Here is a 26,191-nt window from a genome sequence, read left to right as displayed (position 1 = left end):
AAGATGAGGCGGCAGCTGGCTAGACGAGGAAGCTTCTGGAGAAGAGCGAGCCGGCTGGAGACAGGGGCCGCCCGGCAGAACCACTCCTTCCCCCCGAGAGAGGGGGCGGTGTGAGGAAGGCACGGGTCTGTGAATGCTCGCTTAAGACCCCCAAGTATCTTTATGTGATCACGGTGACTGCTTACGACGAGAACTTGCATCTACAGGGAAGGAAGAGGGACAAGGACATGCGGTCCTGGGGAGAAGACACAAGCTGGTGGAACAGAGGCCTTGTACAGGCAGCCGGCGTGGCTACTTCCCATCACAACCCACGCCCAGGACGTAATGGCAGGGTGGCCTCTGGCCCATTCCCCAAAGGCTGGGACCAGTAACTCTTGAGTCAGACCCTGCCCCTGTGGCTGCTGCCATGGATGAATGAAATCACATGCAATCTCCCTTTACCTGTCCTTCAGATCGCAAGGCTCGATGGCAGATCATTCTTATCTTTTCCACAGGGTGGCAAGTTGAGCAGGAAGACTGACAGAAATCAACAGAAGGAAGATTCTAGAAACTCTGTTTACTAGCTCATTCAGAAAGTGACCACAGAAATAACAGACTGGGGGTCCAGAATGAAATACACCAAATTTTAGGAAAAGCAAAAGGCAATTTACCAGAATCACTTCTTTTTACAAGGGTGGTGGGCAGGAGTGAAAGTCAGACTGATAACAAGGAAGCCCAGAATGGCAGGTTGGGTTTCTCAGATTTCTCCAGCATGGACAGGTATTTCTACAACAGTCTTTTCAATAAGTCTGAAATTTCCTTGAAGTCTGACATAGCTTCTTAAAAATCCATGTAAATTTTGTATTCTACTCCATAACATATTCCCATTCATTTTAAGGTAGAAAAAAACTTCCCTAAATCTGAGTAAAATCACTGTGCTCTGCCTATCCTCAGGACGTCCCATGATTTGGGCACCCCGCCGCCGCCGGGAGCGAGAACTTGTTATACACACCCGAGCCTACATGCTCAGTTGCCTGGGGGAGAGCACAGACTTCAGAATCAAAGGAACCTGGATTAAAATGTCAGTACCAAGGTTCTGTCAGCTCTAAGTGTGATCTTGAGGACTCAATTCAATCTCTCTGAGCCCATCTATGAAATCAAGTTCATAATGGCTACTTTGCAAGACGGCTATAAAAATAAAAGATGATCTACGGAAAGAAAGGCACAGTGCCTGTCACGCAGCAGTCATCACTATTATCAGCTCTAAGCACTGGCAGGGGCGAGAACAGGAAGTAATTCCTCTGTTACGAGTTCCCAAAACACCACCTACCTCTCCTTCAGCCTCTTGTCACAGGCATGATTTTATATTTAATTTGTGTAATTATTTCTCTCCATGGCTATCCTGACCGAAAGCACCCTGTGGGCAGGAACCAAGTCTGATGTTAGCTCACCACTAGAGCCCCCTGGCACTCACTAAAGATATTTTAAATGAATAAATGACTCTAATATTTTAACTCATCTACCATTTTGCCATAAATAACAACTAAGTGCTTTATTGAAAAGTCAAGTCACCTGTGACAGAAGGCTACCCGCCCCCACCTACCCCCAAAGCAAATTCATCTGAAACAGGCTTGATAAACTGCCCAGAAGGAACAAAACTCAGGATTCATTCAGAGTAAAAGAAAAAGATAATCAGTCAACATTTGGAAGAGTTAACATTCCAAATTCATACACAAATGCAAAGGTCAGGACAGGAACTCATTAAAATTTAGAATCATAATATTCTAAATTTTCTCTGATGGAAGGTTCCTTAGAGGCCATCTGATCCCAGCCTTCTAGCTTAATAGAAGAAACCAAGGCCGAGGAGATAAAGGTGCTCTTTCAAGGGGTCACAGTGAGTTAATTATAAAGGATCTCAAGCCTCTCTCCTTTCAGTCGAGTCCCCCTAAATATAATTCAGAGTCCAGAACCAAGAATTCAGGCACTGGCTAAGGAATAAGAAAAATTTCCAGGCTGACAATAGGAGTCAGTAAATATGGCCTCTATACAATAATATGCAGCATCAGAAAAAAAACGGTAAAAAAAATTTTTTAAATAATACATGGGAAAGGATCTAGTTTCAAAGCACTACAATGACCTCGTTCCACTGCCTGAAGTTCTTCTTTGCCTGACCTCCCCCACCCCCATTATGTAGTAACATGCAGAACATCTGCCCACGGCACACAACTCCATCCCACCTCAGGCTCCTCATGGGTTTTACTGTCATCACCTGCTGCAAAGAGGAAAACAGTTGTAAGGACCATACCCAACGCGCGCGCGCGCACACACACACACACACACACACACACACACACACACACACACACACACACACACACACACACAACAGTTTAGGGAACAAATTTATTTTAAAAATCCCACCTCAGTTTATAAAGCAGCAGTATTCACAGGTTAAGCCAATTTCCCAACCAAAAATGTTGCTGGCTTTCCATACATGGATATCAAACTTTATAATACACAGGAATGGAGTGTCCCCAGAAAAACAGGGGCTTTGAACCAAGCAAGTATGTCTATGATGCACATCTAAATCTCTTTGTTCCCACTGGGAAGTCTCTGGGAAATGTTATTTTTAAAAAAAGGACCATCACAAAAGGATAGAAAGCCCAGAGATAAACCCACCTATGGGTTTATTAGCACCTATAGGACAATTAGCACCTATGGTCAACTAATCTATGACAAAGGAGGCAAGGATACACAACAGAGAAGACAGTCTCTTCAATAAGTGGTGCTGGGAAAGCTGGACAGCTACATGTAAAAGAATGAAATTAGAACATTCCCTAACACCATACACAAAAACAAACTCAAAATGGATTAAAGACCTAAATGTAAGGCCAGACACTATAAAACTCTTAGAGGAAAACATAGGCAGAACACCCTATGACATAAATCACAGCAAGATCCTTTTTGACCCACCTCCTAGAGAAATGGAAATAAAACCAAAAATAAACAAGTGGGACCTAATGAAACGTAAAAGCTTTTGCACAGCAAAGGAAACCACAAACAAGATGAAAAGACAACCCTCAGAATGGGAGAAAATATTTGCAAACGAAGCAACTGACAAAGGATTAACCTCCCAAATTTACAAGCAGCTCATGCAGCTCAATATCAAAAAAACAAACAACCCAATCTAAAAATGGGCAGAAGACCTAAATAGACATTTCTCCAAAGAAGATATACAGATTGCCAACAAACACATGAAAAGACGCTCAACATCACTAATCATTAGAGAAATGCAAATCAAAACTATAATGAGGTATCACCTCACACCAGTCAGAATGGCCAGCATCAAAAAGTCTACAAACAATAAATGCTGGAGAGGGTGTGGAGAAAAGGGAACACTCTTGCAGTGTTGGTGGGAATGTGAATTGATACAGCCACTATGGAGAACAGTATGGAGGGTTCCTTAAAAAACTAAAAATAGAATTACCATATGACCCAGCAATCCCACTACTGGGCATATACCCAGAGAAAACCATAATTCAAAAAGACACATGCACCCGAATGTTCATTGAAGCACTATTTACAACAGCCAGGTCATGGAAGCAACCTAAATGCCCATCGACAGACGAATGGATAAAGAAGATGTGGTACATGTATACGATGGAATATTACTCAGCCATAAAAAGGAACGACATTGGGTCATCTGTAGAGACATGGATGGATCTAGAGACTGTCATACAGAGTGAAGTAAGTCAGAAAGAGAAAAACAAATATCGTATATTAACGCATACATGTGGAACCTAGAAAAATGGTACAGATGAACCGTTTGCAGGGCAGAAATTGAGACACAGATGTAGAGAACAAACGTATGGACACCAAGGGGGGAAGTGGCGGGGGGTGTGGTGGTGGTGTCATGAACTGGGTGATTGGGATTGACACGTATACACTGATGTGTATAAAACTGATGACTAATAAGAACCTGCTGTATAAATAAGTAAATAAAATTAAATTTTTTAAAAAAAGGGCCATCACCTTATTCCTATTCACTGTAGTGGTGTGAATATGGGGAGGGGGCAGGAAGGGGGGGGAGGCAGCAACGGTGGCGGCAGCTGTGGTAGCAACACAAGCATTAACAGACACACACTCGTCCCACCGTATTAGAGAGACTGGCAAGAAAAGAACAACATCTAAGGCTGCATACACCAAATGTTACACGATACGGAAGTAAAGCTTTTTTAAAAACTTTAAGAACTGTAAAGAAAAATATAAACACCCAAAAAGCATAAGAAGAATGCTGGCCAAACATATTGGCCACTAATTTAATGACCGTAATTCCTAACACAGTTCCTAAGATTGTCTTAGATGAACAGGTTGACCAAAAAATACAGATGTTGTTAAGATAACTACACCTACATAAGACTGTAGACTTGGACTTTGAATTCATAACAGTAATACACTGATAAGCTATGTGCCAGGCACTTTCATATCGTTCGCTTTCAATCTTTCTAACAACTGTGAGAAATATTCACCCCCACATGACCCATGAGAAAACAGAGGTTCAGAGAAAGGAAGGAACTTATCCAACGTCACAGCTTGTCCAATGTCACTTATTAAGTAGAATTTGAACCATATCATCTAGCCCCAAATCTAGTTTTCTCTCTTACCACAGATGCCACTCATTTAATTCAACATATTTATGCCAGAGGCCCATTGGTCAGACACTCTCCTGGGAACTGAGGACATGGTCTGTGCTCCAGAAGCTTAAAGTGCAATAAGGAAGACAATCAATCAAATAGTCACAAATAAATGCACAGTTCAAAGAACTCTGATAGAAGGTCTAATTATCGCAACTAAATTAAAATGAACTGTTTTAGCTTAGATCCAAAGTATCACAGAGCATACATATAAGAGACTAGATTCGTTTTCTTTCAGATTTGCTTTAAAGAAATGTTCAACAACCTGTCACCTACCCTGTCAGAAACTCCTCAATACAGATGACTGTCAGCTTGGGAGGAGATGCACAAATGCACAAATAATTTCAAATCTCCCTTTACCCCGTATTTTCTATTTTCTCTCTCGTTTTGTCAGACAGTTGTTTCACAGCTTTAGAATGAACGTCTTTCTGGTGGAAGGACGACTTAGTTCAGTAATGACCAAAAAATAAAACAAAAAGCGAAAAACGAATTCAGAAGGAAAAAGGATCAGGACCAATGAACAACCGAAGAATCACAGACATGGTGAATATCAGGCTGTAGGTGTATCAGTGTGTTTCAATTAATTCTTAAACTAACACACCAGACAAGAGTCTAGGAAGTGGTCAAAAGCAGGGGTACGTTATGAGCGGATTCCCAGACTGAAAAATTTATGTTGACAGAGGAACACTTTAAATGTAAGGATCAACCTCAGATTCTGATTCAAGATGCTGATGTAATGACAAGAAAAGCTAATAACAGGATAATATTTGGGGGAGCTTTTACTTTTACATTCTTTTGGAAACACACACTGTCTCTCTTCACCAGCATTTCCTGATACTCTGAAGCCCCGCAGGAGGGGAACAAGAAGCCACAATGAAGCTAATCATCCTCTTTCCAATGTCCACGCCACCCGGGCCCTAGACCACATCCCCAAACAAGGGAACAACTTCCTGTACACTGCGCCTTCACCTCTACCGCCACCAGACAAGCCTGGAAGCCCCAGAGCGGAAGGCGGCTGCTCAGCGAATAACCTTCCAAAAATATTTTCCTAAAACGGGAAAATGTAGTACAAATGCATGGCACGTAAGATAGAGCTCTAGTGACTCACTTGAGCGGATCTGAAACATAGGAACTCGGCTCTTAAGAACAAAGGGTCCCCACAGATCCCGGTGGCAACGACCAGTCCTCGCCGTCGAATCAGGTGGCTGCACGCGAGCTCCACAGACCACCAGCCAGCCGAGCGGGCGGACCCGGCCAGAGCTGATTCAGCTCCGGTATAGCCTCCTGTTCACATCTCATTTGCCAAATGTAAAAAAAGCTTAAGAAGAATTAAAGATTCTACAACAGAAAGGCAGTTCCACAACTGTTTTCCTAACAAGTATTCCCGACTCAAACGGTGGGCTTCTGAAACGAGGCAGAAACTTGAGTCCTGCAGGGCTCCCAGCACGGGCTGTGGTGTCCAGCTCCTCCAGTCTAGAGAAAGGGTGACTTCACACTCCTAGGAGAGGAGTAGAAGGAAGAGTAAAGGTGCTTCTAAGTGAAGTGAAAGATGGCAAGTTCCAGAAGCAATGCTACGTGGCATGGGGAAAAGTAAAAGTGGTTATCTGCCCCAAACTCCCAAAGGCAATGTTCAAATAAATGTGATCAAAAGGGGAGGACAGCCCTCACAGAAATGGAAAAGAGAATTAAAAATCGTAGGTAATAAGTGTAATAACCCTAAACTATCCCCGTATAATTCACCTCCTTAATCACAATCCCCAAATCGAACCTGCCAGAAGCCAGATTACACTTCAGTAACATTTTTGGTGGCTATAATGCATCAGTAGCCTTCCTAAACTTCTGCCAAAATCAGGGGCCTCCTCAGACAGGAGTTAACCATGCACAGCTCCAGATTCACATACAACGAAGGGCTCACATGAAGAACTTCTCCCTCTATCATCAGCGTGCAGTAAATTTCTTCCCTATCCTCTGAGAGTTTCTCATTTGCACATTCTTCTATATTGTATGCTTCCTTTCATCCTCACAAAGACACAAAATTTAAGTGTCACTTCAAAATTTTTTCCAACTTCTATCAAAAGAAAAAAGGGGAGAGGAAACAAAAAGGGACAATTAATATAATTCAGAAACTTCACTTAATATCTACTTGGGGAAGAATTCAACTTGTCCTAAATCTGCGTATTATGATTGGCTCCCTAAGTTACCTATGGTGAGAGCCATCTGTCTGAGCCCAGTCTGCAAACAGGACACACAAAAAGCATAACTGCCCCTCACAGAAAAGACTGGTTTCCGGTCCCATCAAGCAGTGGGCACAAAACCTGGCCTTGTAGACGCCTCCACCTTCTCAGGCATCAACTCCTCCTGTCACTCCTCTCCTACAGAACGCGCAAGTCACACAACAAAATACACATACACAACAAATGGCACCTTTTGCTAAAACAAACAGAACGAACAAAAAAACCTGAAACCTCAACTTCTAACACAAATGCCACGGCAAACAATTTTTTTTTTTAATTGCCAAGAAATTTTCCATAAGCTCCAAAAGACAGGATGGTCTTGGAAGCAATAGAAAATGATGTGACTGACATAACCTTTCATTTCTTAAAAAATCCATTTTAAGGTGATATTGTTGCAACCATAATCCATAACTGCTCCCTGCATAGGTCAATACGTATGCACTATTTCAGGCTTCAGAAAAAGATCACAAGAATTATAACTTGCTCTGGCAAACAGGCTCTCAATCAAAACAAGTTCCACCCACCTTCAAAGCAACCAATAGCTGCCCACCTACCACCCTTCCTAAATCGTCCAAACAGAGCCGCTCGGGGGCCCAGGCGTCCCGACCAGCCCCACGCAGCCCGGCAGCCTACAGGTTTGCTCTGCAGGTGCCTGAAGGCAAACAGGCTCGGCACCCGGCACCCAGAAAGACTCGGGTTGGAACTGCACCCGGAGAGGAAGAGGTGAGGGAAAGGGGAAGAGGACAGGGACCAGAGGGACCACGACGCTCTGCGTTTGCTGAATGCATCTTTGAGTAGACCCCGTTCCGTTCTCAGCGCTGATCTCACGCTTTGCACCACCACCTACACGGCCAGCCAGGGCTGAAATTCAAGGCTCGCAGGAACATGCACTATGAATGATAAAATGATTCATGAACATCCTCAGAAGTGAGAGAGCGCAGCAAAACCATCACACTCTTTCAGTGAGGCCGGAGGAAGACAGCCTACCTGCAGGGGCTGAATGCATGGTCCATGCCTAACAGAGGCCCTGGTGAGTGTAGCTGTGCCCTGCGCCTCCGCTTACTGTGCAAACTCTGCCCTTTCTACTCTAGCAACTCAAAATGGAGGCACATGCGGTCTGAGAGACCTCGCAGAGCTCGCACTGAGCTTGTGCTGTGACCTAAGCCTTCACGCAGGACGCAGAAACTCCCCCTCACACTGACAGGACTGAGCATGTGCTGTGACCCTCCCTCATCCATACACTGTCTCTCAACGCAATCAATCTCAACCCTGCTGTTTCCGTAAATAAAGCCCAGCCAACAGAGGAGGCAGCTTCTCCCCGCAGACCAAGCTAGTGTGCAGGGAAGTGGGGCCGCAGAAAGGGGATCCCAGACGGCCAACACCAGGGAACTCGCAGGCCGAGCCACTGAGAGGCTGCAGACAAACGCCCTGCTCTGTGAAGACAACAGCAAGTTCTGTTTTGTCTTTTTAAAAAATAAATAAATAAATTATGGTTTTAAACAGAGAGATCATCAAGAAGGAACGGAATGAAAAACCCCAGATACGAATGGCTATACACAAGATTAGCAAAAAGAAATACTGCAGTCTATTTAAAAACATAGCAGTAGCTACCTACGGGAAGCAACCCCGCAAATTTCTTTTTGAAAACTTTAAACATTTGGAAAAAGGTCACACGAACAATCCTGGCAAAGTTATGGAGTACTGGGTATCACTGCAGCCACAAACACAGTGTGGATGGTATAGCAAGCAGAGTATCTAAAGAATACTGGATTTTATGCAAAGAGCTTAATCTCCCTTAGATAAGAAGTTCTAAAATTGCTTAAATAATAAATAAAAACATCTCCTAAAGAGATACTAACCCAATCAGAGGTGTATAGCATAAGGAATGTACTCCTAACAATAAAAAGGGCATGAAAGTTCAAATCAAGAGCCCAAAGAACACCCTGCCAACAAATACCCAAGCACCTAAAAAAAAAATCTCAGTTTAGGCCTCTTGATTCAGAACTCTAGGCAATTCTCTGTAACATTGCCCATGAAGCTAAATTCATTTAAAAATTTAATCGGAAGCAATTTCTAAAGCCACATTAGCAAGACCACACCACCCTAGTCATACTGAGCACTACAAACTATTCATACCGCCCAAGCACCAGCCAAGACATTTTCTGTTAAAATCCTTCAAAACACATTTTATGCTCTCTCCCCCAACCTCCACCTCCAACAACAGGCAAGCTGGTCTGTCAGCCATATAAGAAATCCTAGTTCTGGATGTGTATGTGGGCTGAGTTTCCATTTGCAAACCAAGAAATGACTCTGTATAGTTATAATTTAAAAAGAAAAGAAAGACCATGAAACTCCCCCAAATTTACAAAGGACAAGAGAGGGTAGGAAAGAGCAGCGCCAATTCTGTTTCCCACAAATGTAACGGAATGAGAAGAAATTAAAACCTGCTTAAAAGGATACTCAGCACCCTCAAGATTCCTAAAGTAAACGCAGGGCCCATTCCACTTTCTTGGAGCCCGTTTATGCTTTCAGATAAACTAAATTGAGACTATGATTAAATAAAAAACTCTCATCATGCTAAAAAATGTAATTTACACAAGAAATGCCAAATACACTTAAACAAGTTTCACCTTTGACCCAGCACATGAAGCAAGCATCCACAGGTTGGAATATCGTCTTCCCGGCTGGTACGTAAGACAACATGTCCCCAGAAGTGTGTGACTAGAAACAGCCCAGAGAAAAAGACTTTTTAAAAACAAGAGCAACTGAACTAGAACCTAGCAGCAAATAGCATGAATATGACCACCAAACTGTTTCCTTCAAAAGTGCATTAAAAAAAAAAAAAAAAAAAAAACCACCAGAAGCGAGATGACGAAGGGAGCATCATCGTTTGGAAAGCGTTGGAATGAGACGCATACGTGTGCCGCCGCTGTGGCTCTAAGGCCTACCACCTTCAGAAGTCCACCTGTGGCAAATGTGGCTCCCCTGCCACGCGAAAGAGAAAGTGTAGCGGGAGTGCTAAAGCTGAAAGACGAAATAGCACCGGGACCGGTCGAATGAGGCACCTAAAAACTGTATACCGCAGATTCAGGCATGGATTCCGTGAAGGAACAACACCTAAACCCAAGAGGGCAGCTGTTGCGACATCCAGCTCCTCTTAAGGATTTCAACCATGAGTCACGCAATAAATGTTCTGGTTTAAAAAAACAAAACAAAACAAAACAAAACCACCAAGCCCTTTCACACGTTAATAGCTTACTTGGAGAACTCAGCATAAAATAATAATTTAATAAATTCATCTTTACTCTGAAAAACCACAGTAACTGTTCCATGGAGCACAGCATAACACCGGTTACCGGGATAGCAAGTCAGCAAATGGGGACTCTAAGCTCAGTCCCACACATGCCCCGAGTGACACTAAGGGCAAGTTACCAACAGCCTACAGCCTGTTCCCTGTGCTACTGGATCCCAGCTGTGACCCGGCCTACTGCGACACGCTCTTCACTGTCGCTCCTGACGCTGTCTCCTCACAGCCGTCCTTTACACACCACTTGGACAGACAGCCCTTCTCCCGGGACCCCTCAGCGGCAGCACACCCCAGAGCTCACTGCCAAGACCTCTTCTCTCCCACGTGGAGAACGCGTCTTCTCTACCGCAACTCCAACCAGATCCTCTCTGAGACGCCTCTTTCCTAGCAGAGGCTTGGAAACCTCAGACAACTTTGTTCTCCTCCTGCTGCCCCTCAGCTCGTCACACCCTTCTCTGGGGTGCCTCAACTCTCGTAAGAGATGGTAAGCTCTTTAGGGTCAAGGAGAGTATCAAAATCACCTTTATTGGAACCCCCCAACTCTCTTGTTTTGTACTTCAAAAAAAAAATCTGATGCACCAAGAAGAGCATAATATCACTTACACATAATTTATACATAAAAGAATTACATAAGCTAAATCTAATCATGAGGAAACATCAAACAAACCAAATTGAATAATATTTGAAAATATACTCTTCAAAAATGTCAATATCATGGGGAAAAAAACAAAAAAAAGGTTAGGAAACATATTATGAAAACAAAGAGAGGCGAAGGATATGAAAGCGATACAACAACTAAACACCAATGCATAATCATGGGGTGGGGGGGGGAATTACTATGAAGGTCAATATTAGAAAAACTGGCAAAACGTGAGTGTGGACTGTATTAGACTACATGGTATTACATCGATGTTAACTCTCCTGATTTTGATAACCATACTATGGTTATGTAAGAGAATATCCTTGTTCTTGGACATTTAAATATTTAGGAGAAAAGAAGCTTGATATCTGCAATTCATTCCTAAATGGTTCAGGAAAGGAAAATACTATAGAGAGGATAATTAAGCAAAGATGGCAAACACAGAAAATAATGGGCAAAAACAGAAATAATAAAGCAAATCTGTAATAAGGTTTAAAAGATAATAATACTACATAAACTAAAATCAATGCAAATAAAATAATAAAGCAAATATGGCAAAATGCTAACAATTGGTGAAATGGGTGAAAGATACACGAGAGTTCTATGTACTAACCTTATAACTCTTTTCTAAGTTATGTACATGAAATTCCAAACTAAAAATTTTTCAATATATAAAACAAAAAATATTTATACTAGCCTTCAATCATCAATCTTCATGGAATCTGGAGACTAGACACACCAGTGGCAATGAGTGACCTGCCTGCCCACCTGCTTCCATAGTGCTCTAATCCCCAAACTGAATCCACTTAAGACCCAGCTAGCTCTAAATTCAATCCAACCTCAGAATATGCAATCAGCCCTCCTCCTCATCAGAGAAAATCAAGGAGCCCTAAAACCTGACAATTAAGTGAGCCAGTGTGCCACTTTTAACCATACATTTCAATTCTAGAAACGGGCTCTGTTTCCCCTGACCAATCCCTGTCTTGAACTTTACTCAGTACTTACAGGCCTCCAAGACCCAGGACTTATTTTTTCCACTGGTTGTCTTGAACACTAGATGTTTCCTTACTGAACAACCTGCCTGGACCTCATTCCTGCCACCATACTGCCCTAACTTGTCATCTGGCTGCCGGCAGGGATATGCATGCAACTTGCACGTGGGTTGCCCTAGTGCTTCCTTCTGAGGCCTACTGCTAGGTCTCCCCCGAAGTCCGGTGATGCCGGGATATCTACATTGCCTCTGGATTCTGGACCTCCCTCTCTCCTCCAATTAATCCCTAGTGAACAACAAGTGAAGGATTAAAACTTCTAAATACATTAAAGGGGAGCTGAGCAGGTGAAATGCATATATTATACTAATAGATTCTTTCTAAAATTATAAAGGTTTATTATATAAAAACCGACTGAATAATCACTCTGCCATTATAATACTTACTGTTTAGTGAGCAGAAAATTTATGTTTATCAAAGGTAAAGTAATAGCTGCAACATGGAAATTTCCTGGATTTAATTTTGAAGTGTTTTCTACTCTCCAGAAATAGAAAAATGTTTTATTTACTAACAAGAAGTTATAACAGGGCTTCCCCAGTGGCACAGTGGTTAAGAATCCATCTGCCAGTGCAGGGGACACAGGTTCGAGCCCTGGTCCGGGAAGATCCCACATGCCACAGAGCAACTAAGCCCATGCACCACAACTACTGAGCCTGTGCTCTACAGCCTGTGTGCCACAACTACTGAGCCTGTGCTCTAGAGCCCACGAGCCACAACTACTGAAGCATGCGTGCCTAGAGCCCGTGCTCCGCAACAAGAGAAGCCACTGCAATAAGAAGCCCGCGCACCGCAATGAAGGGCAGCCCCCGCGCAGCAATGAAGACCCAACGCAGCCAAAAATAAATAAATAAAATAAATAATTTTTTTAAAAAGTTATAAAGCAAAAGTAGCAATAAAAAGTTAACATTCAGGAAACTCTAGAGAAAAACACTCACTGGAAAAAAGATATTCTATTTGACTTTTAATTAGTACTAAGTTCCCTTCGAGTGAAAAGGTTTCAGAAACAGCTTGTTTAAATTTTATTTTGAAATTGTCCCTGGTGTGTGCAAATGGAACTGAGCTTTATATTTATATTGATCTTACATCCAGCAAGCATGCTGATTTATCTTACCAGTTCTAACCATTTGTTCACATATTTTCTCAGATTTTCTACGGTAAAAATTATTGTACCATCTTTAATAAAGGTTCATTTCTTCATTCCCGATCCTCATATATTTTCATGTCTTAATGGTCATGGGAATCTTTCTATTGTCTCTGATTTTAGAGAGAGTATTTCCAACACTCTGCCTTTAAGTACGGTGTTTGCTGCAGGTGTTCAGTAAGTATTCTGTCAGAATAAGGAAGATGCACTCTACAGTTAACTTGCTAAGAAGCCCCCACCCCGCAAGTACTGAATGGGTGTTGAATTTTATCAAGTGCTTTTTCTACATCAAGATGACTGTATATACTTTCTTCTTCAATATGTAAAAAAATGGTAAAATATGTTAACAGATAAATTACTATTAAACCATTCATGTATTCTATAAACCCAACTTGAACAAGTATATTTTTAATGCTTTGCCAGATTCCATTTCCCAATATTTTATTTAAACATTTTACATGCATGTTCGTAAGTAAAACTGACCTATAAATCTTACTTTTCAATCTGGTTTTGGAATAAAGGTTTTACTTGCCTCATAACTTGGGGAACCTATACCTTCTTTCTCTGTTTTCTAGAACAGTGGTAGAATTCACCTGTAAAGCGTGAGTCTGGTTTTTTTCTTTTTGTTCTAATGAGAAGAAAAGGAAATGTCCTGTACAAATTATGAAAACTGCCTTTAAAGGGAGAAGGCATGTTTTTTTACCCACTTCCTCTTTCTTCCAGCCTTCAAACTGGATGTTACGGCTACCATTCCATCACCTCCTTGAGCACAAGGTCACGGCTGAAGTTAAGGGTACAGAGGTGGCCCGTGGTATCTGCAGAGCCCAATACCAGCCTAGGATTGCTTCCTTTGAAACTCTGCTTATATGAGAGAGAAATGAAAGTTCTATTTTGTTCAAGCCTATTATATCATCTCTTTCTGATAGTTCTAGCACTGAAGTTCTTAAATGTGTATCTTACCATTTATTTTATCTGATTCAAGTTGAAGACACATAGTTTCCTCCAACATTTTGTAGTTTTTGACAGTGAGCTCAGCATTCAAAGATATTTTATCTGTATATACCCTACAGGTTCTTGAATGAGGGTGTGTCCTTCCTCCAAAATTGTACATGTTTCTGTCAGGTGTCCAGAGCAGCTCACTGGCACGAGACCACTTTTTATATTATCTTCTCATCCTGGAGTTCTTGTATTTTTCTTTTTTTATATATAATAATTTATTTGTTTGTTTGTTTGCTTGTTTTTGACTGCATCGGGTCTTCGATGCTGCACGCGGGCTTTCTCTAGTTGTGGCGAGCGGGGGCTACTCTTCATTGCGGTGCTCAGGCTTCTCACTGCGGTGGCTTCTCCTGTTGCGGAGCACGGGCTCTAGGCACATGGGCTTCAGTAGTTGTGGCTCGCAGGCTCTAGAGCGCAGGCTCAGTAGTTGTGGCACATGGGCTTCAGTAGTTGTGGCGCGCATGCTCAGTAGTTGTGGCGCATGCGCTTAGTTGCTCCGCGGCATGTGGGCTCTTCCCGGACCAGGGCTCGAACCTGTGTCCCCTGCATTGGCGGGCGGATTCTTCACCACTGCGCCACCAGGGAAGCCCCTCTCGTATTTTTCAAGAGTGCAAACTCAAGCCCCAGTTGTCTTGGGGGCAAGGCCCAAAGTTATGAGTTCTAAGGGGAGCTCTCCTTCTATTCCTCCTCTTCTTTTTTTGGTCTGGAGTCCCAAACCCAGACAGGTATCCCTGTCATTTTCTTCTAGTTCCAGATATGTTACCTAGTTCACCCTTCCACCAAAAGAATAGGCCTTCGATGATTCTAACTTTATACACGCTCTCAGCTCCAACTCCCTAAACCCTTGAGATCAGGACCCCATCTCCTGTACCTGGTGGGTGTTAAAACCAAAGACGCCATGTGAAGAAGACAAGCAAATGGCCCGACCCCTCTCGCCGCAGGCTGCTGAACTTTTCAGTTTCTCTTAATTCTTGCGAGTTCAGCTCTGCATTTAAAAGATTTGTTGTATTTTATTCAGTATATGTTTACTGGCAAATGGTTTTTGGAATTATCAAATCTGGGTTTTGGTCCTATTTTACTAAAGTTCTTTCATCTTCAGTCAGCTGTGTTTCCAAATATACACATACTCTCATCTCAACTGTCTCCAATACTTGCCATCACAGGTCAATGTTCTGAGAGTGCAAATGTGATGACAGAGGAAAAGTGAACAAGAAAATGTTCGTATCCAGCTCTAGCTTCTTGCCCCCAAAAGCTATGCAAAGACAATGAGCTGTGAGGAGTAGAAAAGTTGACTTCACTAAAACAGAAGTGAATTTTGAAATGTCTCAAATCCAAATTAACTGAAATAAGGGAGATCTAGATTGCCACTTTACAGCTGAAGTATAAATATCTACGCTGAAAAAAGACGGTCACGATGTTATTTGACCGTGCTATTTAAATAATGGAAAACCCAGGGATGTTCAATAATAGGAGAGCAGATAAATTATGGGACGCCCACCCACATGATGGCGCATACAGGGTGCTCGTTACAAATGTCTGTGAAGCGTTTAATGGCACGGCGCTATGTTCAAAACAGAGGAAGATGAAAGAGTAGAGGAATGCGTGGTTATCTGTACATTATGTGTAAACAATATTTTAATTATCATCTTAAAACATACACATATACCTATACAGCTGCACAAGGATGTATATTCAAGGGAAAACACAAATACAGGTTATAGAATTATTATAACAGTTTGCTTCTTTAATTTTTGAATTTGTCAAGTTATTTTCTGGTAAGCACGTGTCTTTTTCTTCATTAGAAAGACTAAAAGTTATCTTCTAACACAGCCAGAAGAAAATATGTTGTACATGAATCAATCTATGATGAAATCATAGAAGTTAAGAGCACAAGGTTTTCAGTCAAACAGGGTTGGGATTTCCTGTTTACTAACCTTAGGCAGCTATTTAATATAATATCGATTTTCCTTTTTCTCATTTATAAAATAAAGATAATACCAACCTCAATGAGCTTTTACGGGAATTAAAAAATTAAACAATCTAGGACAGAGTAAGCATTCACTTCATGGTAGTAGTAGCTGTTATCGCATATGTCTTGAGCAGATGATGTCACAAATTTGATTCCTTGAGGTGGGCACTAAGAAATATCAACAGATAAACCTACTAAAAATACAGCTTAAGATGTCAAAATCCATCCATGTGTGGGAGAGAGCAGAGTCTGGGATAGGAAATTGGAAGTAAAGATATTAAGGACAATGAGATGAGGTTTTCTACTGTTAAAGGTGAGAATTACAAATAAGGGAAAAGGGAAAAAAACTTGCAGGAACCTCGTACTATTGGATTAGAGTTGGAAAATTTGCTATGAACGCATGGATACACATACACACAGATATGGAAGTAGATGTAAAAGTGTGCATTACCTCCCTTCCCCTCAGCCCCCAAGCTCTGTTCACGCAGAAGGCCTGAGAACAGTGACACAAAGTAATGAGCACACCGAGCACCAGATCTGGGTTCCTAAGTATCATTCTCCAAAATTTGGCACAATCTGACCTCAAAATGGTAGTAACAGATTATAAACAACTGGATAAAATTGGCAGCCATTAGTCCACCCTGCCATAAATACATGAATAATTCAAAGTTTGATGAGGAAGAAGGCATCTACAGGGTCTCAAAGCAACCGCCTACAGAATGGTCATTAAGGGACATGTGGACACGGGTGGGGGTGGGGCGATGAACTGGGAGACTGGGAGTGGCGTATGTGCACGACCAGGTGTAAAACGGATAGCTGGTGGGAACCTGCCGTATAGCACAGGGAGCTCAGCTCAGTGCTCTGTGGTGACCCAGATGGGGGTCCAAGAGGGAGGGGATTCATGTATATATATATAGCTGATTCACTCTGTTGTACAGGAGAGACTAACACAGCATTGTAAAGCAACTATAACTCGATTTTTTAAAAAAATTATAAAAGGAAAATGAGAAATTGTACAATTGCAAAGCCTGGCAGACACCACCTTTTTCAACGTATCACAGTGAACATTACCAGCAGTGGGACAAACTAGAATTGTGTAGCACCTAACGGATGCAGGAAAAAGAACACATGACTTTTGTACTGTCCCTGTCAAAGATATACGATATAAATGCAATGATAAGGAAACATCGTAAATGCAAACTGAGGGACAGTCTACAAAATAATTAGCCTATATAATCTTCCAAAGTACCAACGTCACGAAGTGAAGGAAAGACTGAGAAATTTTTCCAGATTGAAGAAGACTAAACACACATATGACAACCAAATAACATAATGTTGAACTGGATTCCTTTTGCTATAGCCTTTTGTTATAAAACTTGAGTGGGGTCTGAGAATTCCAGGGCAATAATATTTACTTGGTAATTTCCTGATTTTGAAGGCTATATTGTGATTATGCAAGAAAAATGCCCTTGTTCACAGGAAATACACAAAGTCTTAGAGGGTGATATAGCCTCATGGTGACAACTTATTTTCAAATGGTTCAGTTAAGCAAAGATCTTCTAGGGTACTTGCAACTGTTCTGTATGGTCAAGACTGTTTCAAACCAAAGTAAAAAAAGATGAATCATACAAGTAAAACACTCAGCACAGCGCCAGGTGCACAGTGCCCACTAACTATAGCTATTATTAGTAACATTATTGCCACTGTCATGGGGGAGATTATATATATAAATTCTTGCAAGTGCCTCGGTTTATGATTACTTCTAAATATAAGGATAATAATACTTAAGCCTCAATATTGCTTTTAAAAAAAAAAAACCTGCTTCCTGGAAGAAGAAAAGCGGAGAGGGCACAGGTGAATGCAGGTGACCAGGGACATTCTCTCCTGGGTAAGATAGAAGATCAGATCTGAGCCCTCAACTTGTTTTCCACCTGATTAACAAGAGAAGGCTCATGTTCAAGAAGCAAAGAACCAAGAATATAATCAGATTTTTCATGCTGCAGACCAAGCCTCTGATGAGACCACTGACGCTTATATAAAACTAGTATTAGAGAGCGGGATTGCTCCGTGACCACCTATACACAAAATACTACATTTTATTTTATTTTACTTATTTTATTTTTTTGGCCACGTTGGGTCTTCATTGTGGCACGCAGGCTTTCTCTAGTTGCGGCGAGCGGGAGCTACTCTTCATTGCAGTGTACGGGTTTCTCATTGCAGTGGCTTCTCTTGTTGTGGAGCACGGGCTCTAGGCGCACGGGCTTCAGTAGTTGTGGCTTGCGGGCTCAGTAGTTGTGGCCCACGGGCTTAGCTTCTCCGCAGCATGTGGGATCTTCCTGGACCAGGGCTCGAGCCCGTGTCCCCTGCCTTGGCAGGCGAATTCTTAACCACTGCGCCCATTAGGGACCCAAGGAACTCTTATTTAGCAAGGGGAAACAAAGGGACTGGTTCCTGGGAAAATTCACTCTTAATAATTTAAAAATAAAGGCACCTCCTCTCAAGTAGCCACTCTGCAAACTTGTTCTTACTGGGACTCCATTCACTATTACTTCCTTCCCCTCCTAACTCACTGGACTGAGGCAGAAAGGTAAGGAGAACTTTTCTAAGAAATGAAAGGTACAGACTCAGAAAAGGTCAAAGCACACTAAAAAAGGCACTGGCTAATAGGCCGAACCTGCGGAGGTGGAGGGATGGGAAGATGAGGGAAAGGACAACCAAAAACTCAATAAACCCTCCACGCTACAAAGAGGACAGGCTTGTTTGCTATAAAAAGCCCAAACCTCTTTCTCAATAAAACTTTTTTTTCAATTTTGGTTCTCAAATTTTCAATAAAATATTCTGACTGTAGAAATGTATTATTTCCCATCAACACTACTCACGTATTTATTTTAATCGTTGAGTCAGTTTCATCACGGTCAATGAAGAAATTTACATTTTTAGCAACTGTATATAGTCAAAGAATTTTATAATTAATATTCCAAGCAGAGGCAAGAATCCCCAGTGCTCAGACTTCCACATGTCAGCAAAATCAACCAGATGGTTAATGATCTACCTGGTAGAATCAAGACATCTTGGGAAGTAGTTCATGTTTTGCTTTTGGATTTAACATTTTACAGAGTTTAAAAAAAAAAAAAAGATACTTCTCAATCTCTTCTTCAAAAGAAAATTTATAATTATTTTTGCAATTCCCGAAAAGCAACAAAAAAGCATGACAGTTTACAAAAGCTACGCTGTTTTTGTTTTCCCCATTTTTATTAAAGAGGAAAACAAAGTCCAGGAAGTACAACCTTTACCCATGGACACAAAGATGAAGTGGGAGCACAGAATCAGAACCCAGGCTGCCTGGGTCCAAAAGGGGAGATCTTTCCACACCGTTGGTCTTAACAAAAGGATCAAGCAGTCAGATTAAATGGCCATGAAGGTACTGGACAAATAAAAAAGCAACAAGGAGAATAAAAGGATGGATGTAACCGGTCTCTATGCCCAGCTCTTTTTATAAGCTAGAACCAACCTACTTTATTTATTTATTGTTTTGAACCAACCTACTTTAGTTCAACCAAGGATGCTGGTGTTTTGGTCAAACTCATGTATAAGGACTACCGGCTTTATGTACTAAGACCTCTGAGCTGAAATTTATTGACTTTACTTAAAGTTTCTCTCTAGATTTTGGATCACACCCTTCAAAGAAAATGAGAACATGATGACATTATGTTCAGAGTATGCTGACTGCAGAAGTAAATTTGGAGTGACTCTTATTTATTGAGCAGCAGTGAACACTCCCTGAGTGCAGAAACATCAAAACAAATTCCAAAAGCAAAGCCCAACTACCAAAGGTTCAAGCCCTCTCTCACCTGCCAGCCCCTGTAGCCTGAATTCTACCTGAAGCTAGAAACAACTGCCCCCACATTTTTTGCCCAAGTTTTGTTCCTTAAATGTCATGGGTAGCAGGAACACAGCGTCACAACCCCTAAGCTAAGATCCTTAGGACCAGAAGATTTTCAGAATTCAGAAATTTTTGGATTTAGAAGGTACTACAGGGAATATACCAGGTAATGCCACAGCAGCGTCTGAGCAATAATCCCTATTCTATCACATCGGTACCTTTGTAGTAAAAGCTGTGCAAATCCACACAGAGTGAACTGAATAAAGAATATAGAAAGTCTCACATCAGTTCAGGTCAAGTTTGACCTCAGGGGCAAATGAATTTCAGCGCCCAACTCAGCATAAAAATTTTTTGATCCTCAGAGCTTTCAGATTTCAGAATTGAAAATAAGAGATTATGAACCTGTATTATTGTGGATGCTTTACTTATATTAATGATCAGTACTCTGAGTAGAAAAAAATAATTAATTAAATATAAATTTATACCTAATAACACCGAAGTAATTCTATGCCGACTGCAAGAAATCCACCCTCTCCAAATTTTAAAGGCAATGGACCAAAGAATTCATAAAAGTCTTTTCCCCACTAGCACGCAAGGTAACACCACCAAAACCAAAAAGTCCTGGACAACCAGGTCCCTGATAAGGCACGATATTCAGAAATATAATAAACAAGTAGGTGGGGGGGGGGGGAGGTAGCCAGATATTGGGGTTTTAAAAGGATCTGTGATAAATGTGAGAGGAAAAAAACCCCCAATCATTCAGTGCCAGCTAAGATGCTAAAAAAAATTATGGAAAATTACATAAGTCAACTTTTAACTACTATCAGAAAATTTGCTAAGAGAAATAACTCCATCTTAAACTTCAGTTTTGACTGCTCACTTAGCGTTCACACGTTACTTAAGGGGAGGGGAACAGTCATCCAAGTCTGGAGTCACAGAGTCACCATTCTTTAACTTCCAGTGGTCTTACTGATCCATGCGCCATCTCACAGGGTCATTAGGACGGTCTGACATTCCTCCCCAGCTGCCTCAGGGCACTAAGAGTCAGCACACAGCACCACACAGCCACAGCTACATGCTAGTCTCACTCGTCCAAAATGAGGGAGACCAGCTCATCACACTGCCCCATCCCCCACAGCCCTGCAACAGAGACAGAAACAGAGGTAAGTTCTGCAAGGGCATGCACCCCAAACCTTCGAAGGACTGGGCTGTGCACAAGCCAGGTGGAGAAAACACTAACAGTTTTCTATACTCTGTTAAATCACATACACGGTTTTGATAATTTGGGCAGCTATGGGAAGTGCGCACCAAACCCCGAACTTCAGAGGTAGAAAGTAGTGCTCATGGTGAAGCCAGTGAGCTTGGGCCACACTGGCTGTATCACTGCAAATTTTCACACTCACTTTGTGAGAAGTTTGAGACCTGCCACAAACTTATCACTAATAAGTAGGCATTCAAATATCTGTTCACTTCAATTCATCCAACAACCCCCAAGCACTTCCACTATGCCAAGCACAAGCTGGACACGGGGAACAGAGCCGCAGAAATGAACAAATGGGACTAAGGTCAAAGCACTAAACAAGTGCTTCAGGATGCAGATCCTGTAAACACGCGGCTACAGGCATGTCTCTGTGTTGCTTTCTCAGGTAAGACAAATAATAATATATTCCTCTATCGCGTGCCTAACCCACAGTTTAAAACTAAACTGATGGGAAGTATCACTCTGAATGACAACCAGTAACATACAATAAAAAATGAGACAAGAACCTGTGTGAGTCTCCAGCTTACACAGATAAGTTACATATCACTTTAAATGAACATTCAGCAAAAACAGGTGTATAACCAAAACTAGTGAAAAGTAAATCTGCTTGGCTATTAAGAACCCAAGAGCTAAACATTTAAAACTCAAAAGCTATTTGGTCAATTCCCTGAAACAATCTAACTTGTGCAATATGACAGCCATCTATCAAATAGTTAAATAAATATGGCATCACTGAAATAACAGACTACTGTGTATCCAGACAGAAATCCAACTCTGAATGTCCAACACTTCACTTGGGCAACAGGAAGACATGACCAGGCAGTTAATAAATGCATATGTAATATAAACATTTCACAATATAAGATGCTTTTGAAATATTACTATGCTTTTCATTAATATGCTTTTGATTATTACTAATCAACGAACTTTCCATAATGTCCTAGGTGTTTTCAATAAGGTATGGAAGGCTTGACTGAATGGGCATGAGGGTACAATTCATAATAAGTTCAAAACACACACCAACTGAACATCTGTCTTTATCTTGCTCTCTCCAAACCCAAATTGTCTTACTTTTCCTTTTCTTAACAACAACAAAAAAAAGAGCAAACAATAAGCTGCTAAAGACACCAAAGACATTAAGTACAACTTCTCCCAAAGAGGTTTACTACAGGACTTTGTATCTTTTTTTTCATCTTATCAGTATATGCCCAGAAGTGTACACAGACACACCAACGCACGCGCGCGGGCACACACACACACGTGAGAAAAGCCAAAGTTCTCACGGAGTGGGACCCAGTGACTCACTTACCTCGTCTCAGGGTTGTAGCCTAATATGTAGAAAAATGAATCCACTCGGGCTTTAAACTCTCTAGCAGCAAATATGTCAGAAAAATGGGAGATGTTACACTTCCCTCTGAAAATAAACGAACAAAAAATGTTAGTTATGTCCTCAACGGCTTTGCAAAACATAATACTACTAGAAAAGCAGAGGTGGTGGAAGATATAACTAAATCCATGGTATTCTAAGAACATGCAGAATATGGCTACGAAGTCTTTAATTATCTGTTCAGAAGAACGGGAGTTCCCCCCCTGCAAGATAAGAAAATGTCCAATATTATATTTCTTTGTTTCATGACTGCTTTAACCTACAACTTTACAACTTAACTGCTTTTATCTCAGCCTTTCAGTCTTAGAATAAAATTAATTAAACCACAAAGACAAATTGAGGGCAGGATTGTGATGAAAGGATAGAAATGATGGGGAAAAATTTAAACCACAGTTACATTACTTTACAAAAAAAAAAAAAAATCCATCTAAAGTCTCTGTAAATCATCAAAGCAAAATGGGCCTTTTCTTCCTGCTACCTTATGAAAAGGAGAATGTGTAACTGTTAAATATTTTTCTTCTCTCTGAGTATGGAAGAAATAAACTGTCTTAGAAATTAAAATCTAGAGAAATTTTAATTTTAAATATATAGATGGGTTCTAATATACAAACACACACTTCCCAAATTTTCAGGTAACATTAACTGACAAAGTTGCAAAACGCTTTCCCATGGAAATACTAGAGCAGTAAGGTTTCCAGGTTCATCTACTAACAAAAGTTAAACCACAATATAGCTGAAACTCTACAATACTACACAACTCCTCAAGCAGCGTTTCCACGCACCAGATATAAATGTCATATACATTATACCATGCAGTAGGACCCACCATCCCACTACACACACCTACGTACATACAGGAGTGCTGAGAGAAATTCCAGGGTTCCAAAGAAGGCAGGGAGGTTTTCAGAATTTCAACTCCCTCAGCAGTTACAGGAAGCAACTTTAACATCAACTGGAAGCCAAAGGCTATGATTATAGAGTAGGTGGAATTGGAGGATCGAAGGCACATCAACAGAACCTGCACGATGCTTCCAGGGATGTGACCTCCCACTGCGTGAGCAGGCATTTCATTCCCAGAAGGACTCCATGAGTTGGCACGTCAACAACACACACATGTGCTAGTCGCCAAGGTGTTAGTGAAAGAAACTGAGGGATAGCAACATGGGGATGGACATTCATTCACTTCCTACCAGATTAAAAAGCAATTAAAAATCCTCCTTTCCCACAGGGCTTAAGTAATCTGTGACCAAAGTCTCAGTACTGGGCAGAAGATAAGATGAGCTGAGACAATCTCCGTTTTAAAAATTAACAAAAATACTATTGATTTCTTAAAGTTCCTTTGGATACTACTGATTAGAAGATAATGTAGGGTTATTGAGCACTTAAAATATGGCTGGTATAAGTGAAGAGAAATGAATTTTAAATTTTATTTAATCTCAATTAATGTATATTTAAATAGGTAGCTAGTGGCTACCATATCAAACAGCACAGATTTATATAACATTCCATCATCATGGCAAGTTCTGTTGGAAGCACTGATTTGTAGGTAACAAGATACAATTAAAGGAAAAAATGGACTAGGTATCAACTCTCCAGGCCCAGGACCTATCCTTCTAGTATTTAACTGGAACTAAAATGAGCTTCTGGAAAAGGATAGGCAGGTAAGACAACTTTTTAGATGAACAATGCACTCACTCTGCAACTAATCACCCATCTATCGGAAATGATTCATCCCTGAAGCCTAGAAGAAACAGGGAAGTCCCTTTATCAGGTAACCAGAGATAAGTACATCTATTATACCTATCTCGTAAAAATATTAAGAAGATCAAATGAGAAGTCTATGAAACTTTGTATACTGTTCCGTGCTATGCAAAATAAACTATTTCATCATTGTCCATTACTAAAGGAAAGCGATTCTTCCTTTATTATTCTTGGTTATTACTCAAATTTAAGTTTATCCTTAAACTTGAATAATTAACTAATTAAACATAGAGAAACTCCTCTAACCCACAATTCTGAACACAAGCACTGGAAATCAGTTATGTTTAAGACAAGGTTTCCCAGTCTCAGCACTGCTGGCGTTTTAGACAGCGATCCTGTATTCAGCACATCCCTGGCCTCCACCGCATAGCACCACACACATCACTGTGACCATCAGAAACACTGCCAACATGTTCCCAGGGAAGGGCAACACAACTGGTTTAGGGAAAATCCAAAGCAGTAGGAAGAGAAGGCTATCATATGATAAATGACTATGCAGCTGTAATAAACGGGATTTTATCTATTTGCTTCCCGTTTGATTATATGAAGGGTATTGATCTTTGTATGTTAATTTTATATCCTGCTACTCAACAAAATTTCTTAGCATTTGATAGAGCTTAATCACTGATTCTCTGAGGTCTTCCCGATATGCTAACTTTATTTGCAAATACACATAGTTTCACTTTTTCTTTACCCTTTCTAAAGCCTCTAAGTTGCACCTCTAATACAATGAAAATGTGGAAAGTAGTGGAAATAGAGGATACCCTCACCTTGTTCCTGATCTTAGTGGAAATGCCTCCCAGGTGTTCCCATTAAATAGCTTTAGAATAACCGTATCATAATCATCGCTTTGGAGACAGGTTTCTTCCTTAGACTTACTAACATGGTATTAGATGTTAACAGAGTCTTGAATAGTAAACCTACGTTGCATGCCTGGAATAAATCCCAGTTGGCCATAATGTATTTTTTAATAAAATATTAGAATTTCTTAAAGCATTTGATTAATTGGATCTAATGTTTTTCCTCATTAATTTCTGCTTTTATCATTATTATTTCCTTCACTGTGCTTTTGTTGTTGTTCATAACAGCTTTATTCATAGTAGCCTAGATACAAACCAAACGTCCATCAACAAAGAAATGGGTTAACAAAGTACAATGAGATTACTACACAACACATAGAAAAAGAGCTACTGATAAATAGCCCATCATGAAAAATCTCAAAAATTAAATGTTGAGTAAAAGAAGCCAGACACAAAAAAGCTACATACTGTATGATTCCATTTATATGAAGTTCTAGAACAGCAAAAAGGAATTTATGGTAGGAGAAATCAGAATAGTGGTTGTTTCTGGGTGGGAAGTTTAGAGAGAACAGGAGCTGAAGGGAACTTTCTGGGATGATGAGAATATCCCATGCCTTGTTTAGTGTCAAACAAATTTGCCAAAATTTATGCAAATGTAAACTTAAAATCTGAATTTTTCTGTATATTAAAAAAAAAAAAAAAAAAGCATTGGGAGAAAATAAAACAACAGTCACTAGCATATAGCTGTGGCTCTTGGAAGTGTCTGTCCCTGCCGGGTAAGGGGCCCGCAGTAGCAAAGCAGAGTGGAAGACAGGGTTGACAGAGGCCGGAAAGCTGACCGTGGTTTGTTCTGAATGGCTGCTATGCATTTTGAAATATTTTTCATATCGCCTCTTGCTGAAGAGTAGTGCTTACATTTTAAAGTAAAAGTGTGTACATGTGTACCATTTTAAGCACTCAATATTTTTTCTCCAGGGCTCTCTTTTCACCATGCTCTTGCTCAAAACAGTATATTATTTGACAGTGTTTGTGAAATGGAGGCAGAGAGACTGTTAAGAGAAAACTGCCATCACGCCCACCTTGCTGAAAC

At 40.9% G+C, this 26,191-nt stretch overlaps 1 protein-coding gene and 1 pseudogene across 9 annotated transcripts in view; one reads left to right on the top strand and one right to left on the bottom strand.

The window, feature by feature from the left end:
* Positions 1–26,191, bottom strand: part of RERE (arginine-glutamic acid dipeptide repeats) — a 419,625-nt gene that overhangs the window by 136,428 nt on the left and 257,006 nt on the right. For 6 of the 8 annotated variants that reach the window (XM_082460931.1, XM_082460929.1, XM_082460934.1 and 3 more), the window contains one exon: positions 22,463–22,567. In XM_082460931.1, coding sequence (XP_082317057.1) covers positions 22,463–22,567 — 105 coding nt within the window. Of the gene's footprint in view, positions 1–7,894; positions 8,146–9,537; positions 9,690–22,462; positions 22,568–26,191 lie in introns of those variants that run through there. The other 2 variants (XM_082460936.1, XM_082460935.1) reach the window with 2 other exon arrangements.
* On the top strand, positions 9,776–10,435 carry LOC309660649 (large ribosomal subunit protein eL37 pseudogene; annotated as a pseudogene). The gene has a single exon. The product of its transcript is annotated as a large ribosomal subunit protein eL37 pseudogene (transcript).

Source organism: Balaenoptera physalus (assembly GCF_965194825.1).
Source record: "Balaenoptera physalus genome assembly, chromosome: 1".
In the NCBI taxonomy this organism is placed as follows: domain Eukaryota; kingdom Metazoa; phylum Chordata; class Mammalia; order Artiodactyla; family Balaenopteridae; genus Balaenoptera; species Balaenoptera physalus.
This window is presented reverse-complemented; position numbering and strand designations above follow the sequence as displayed.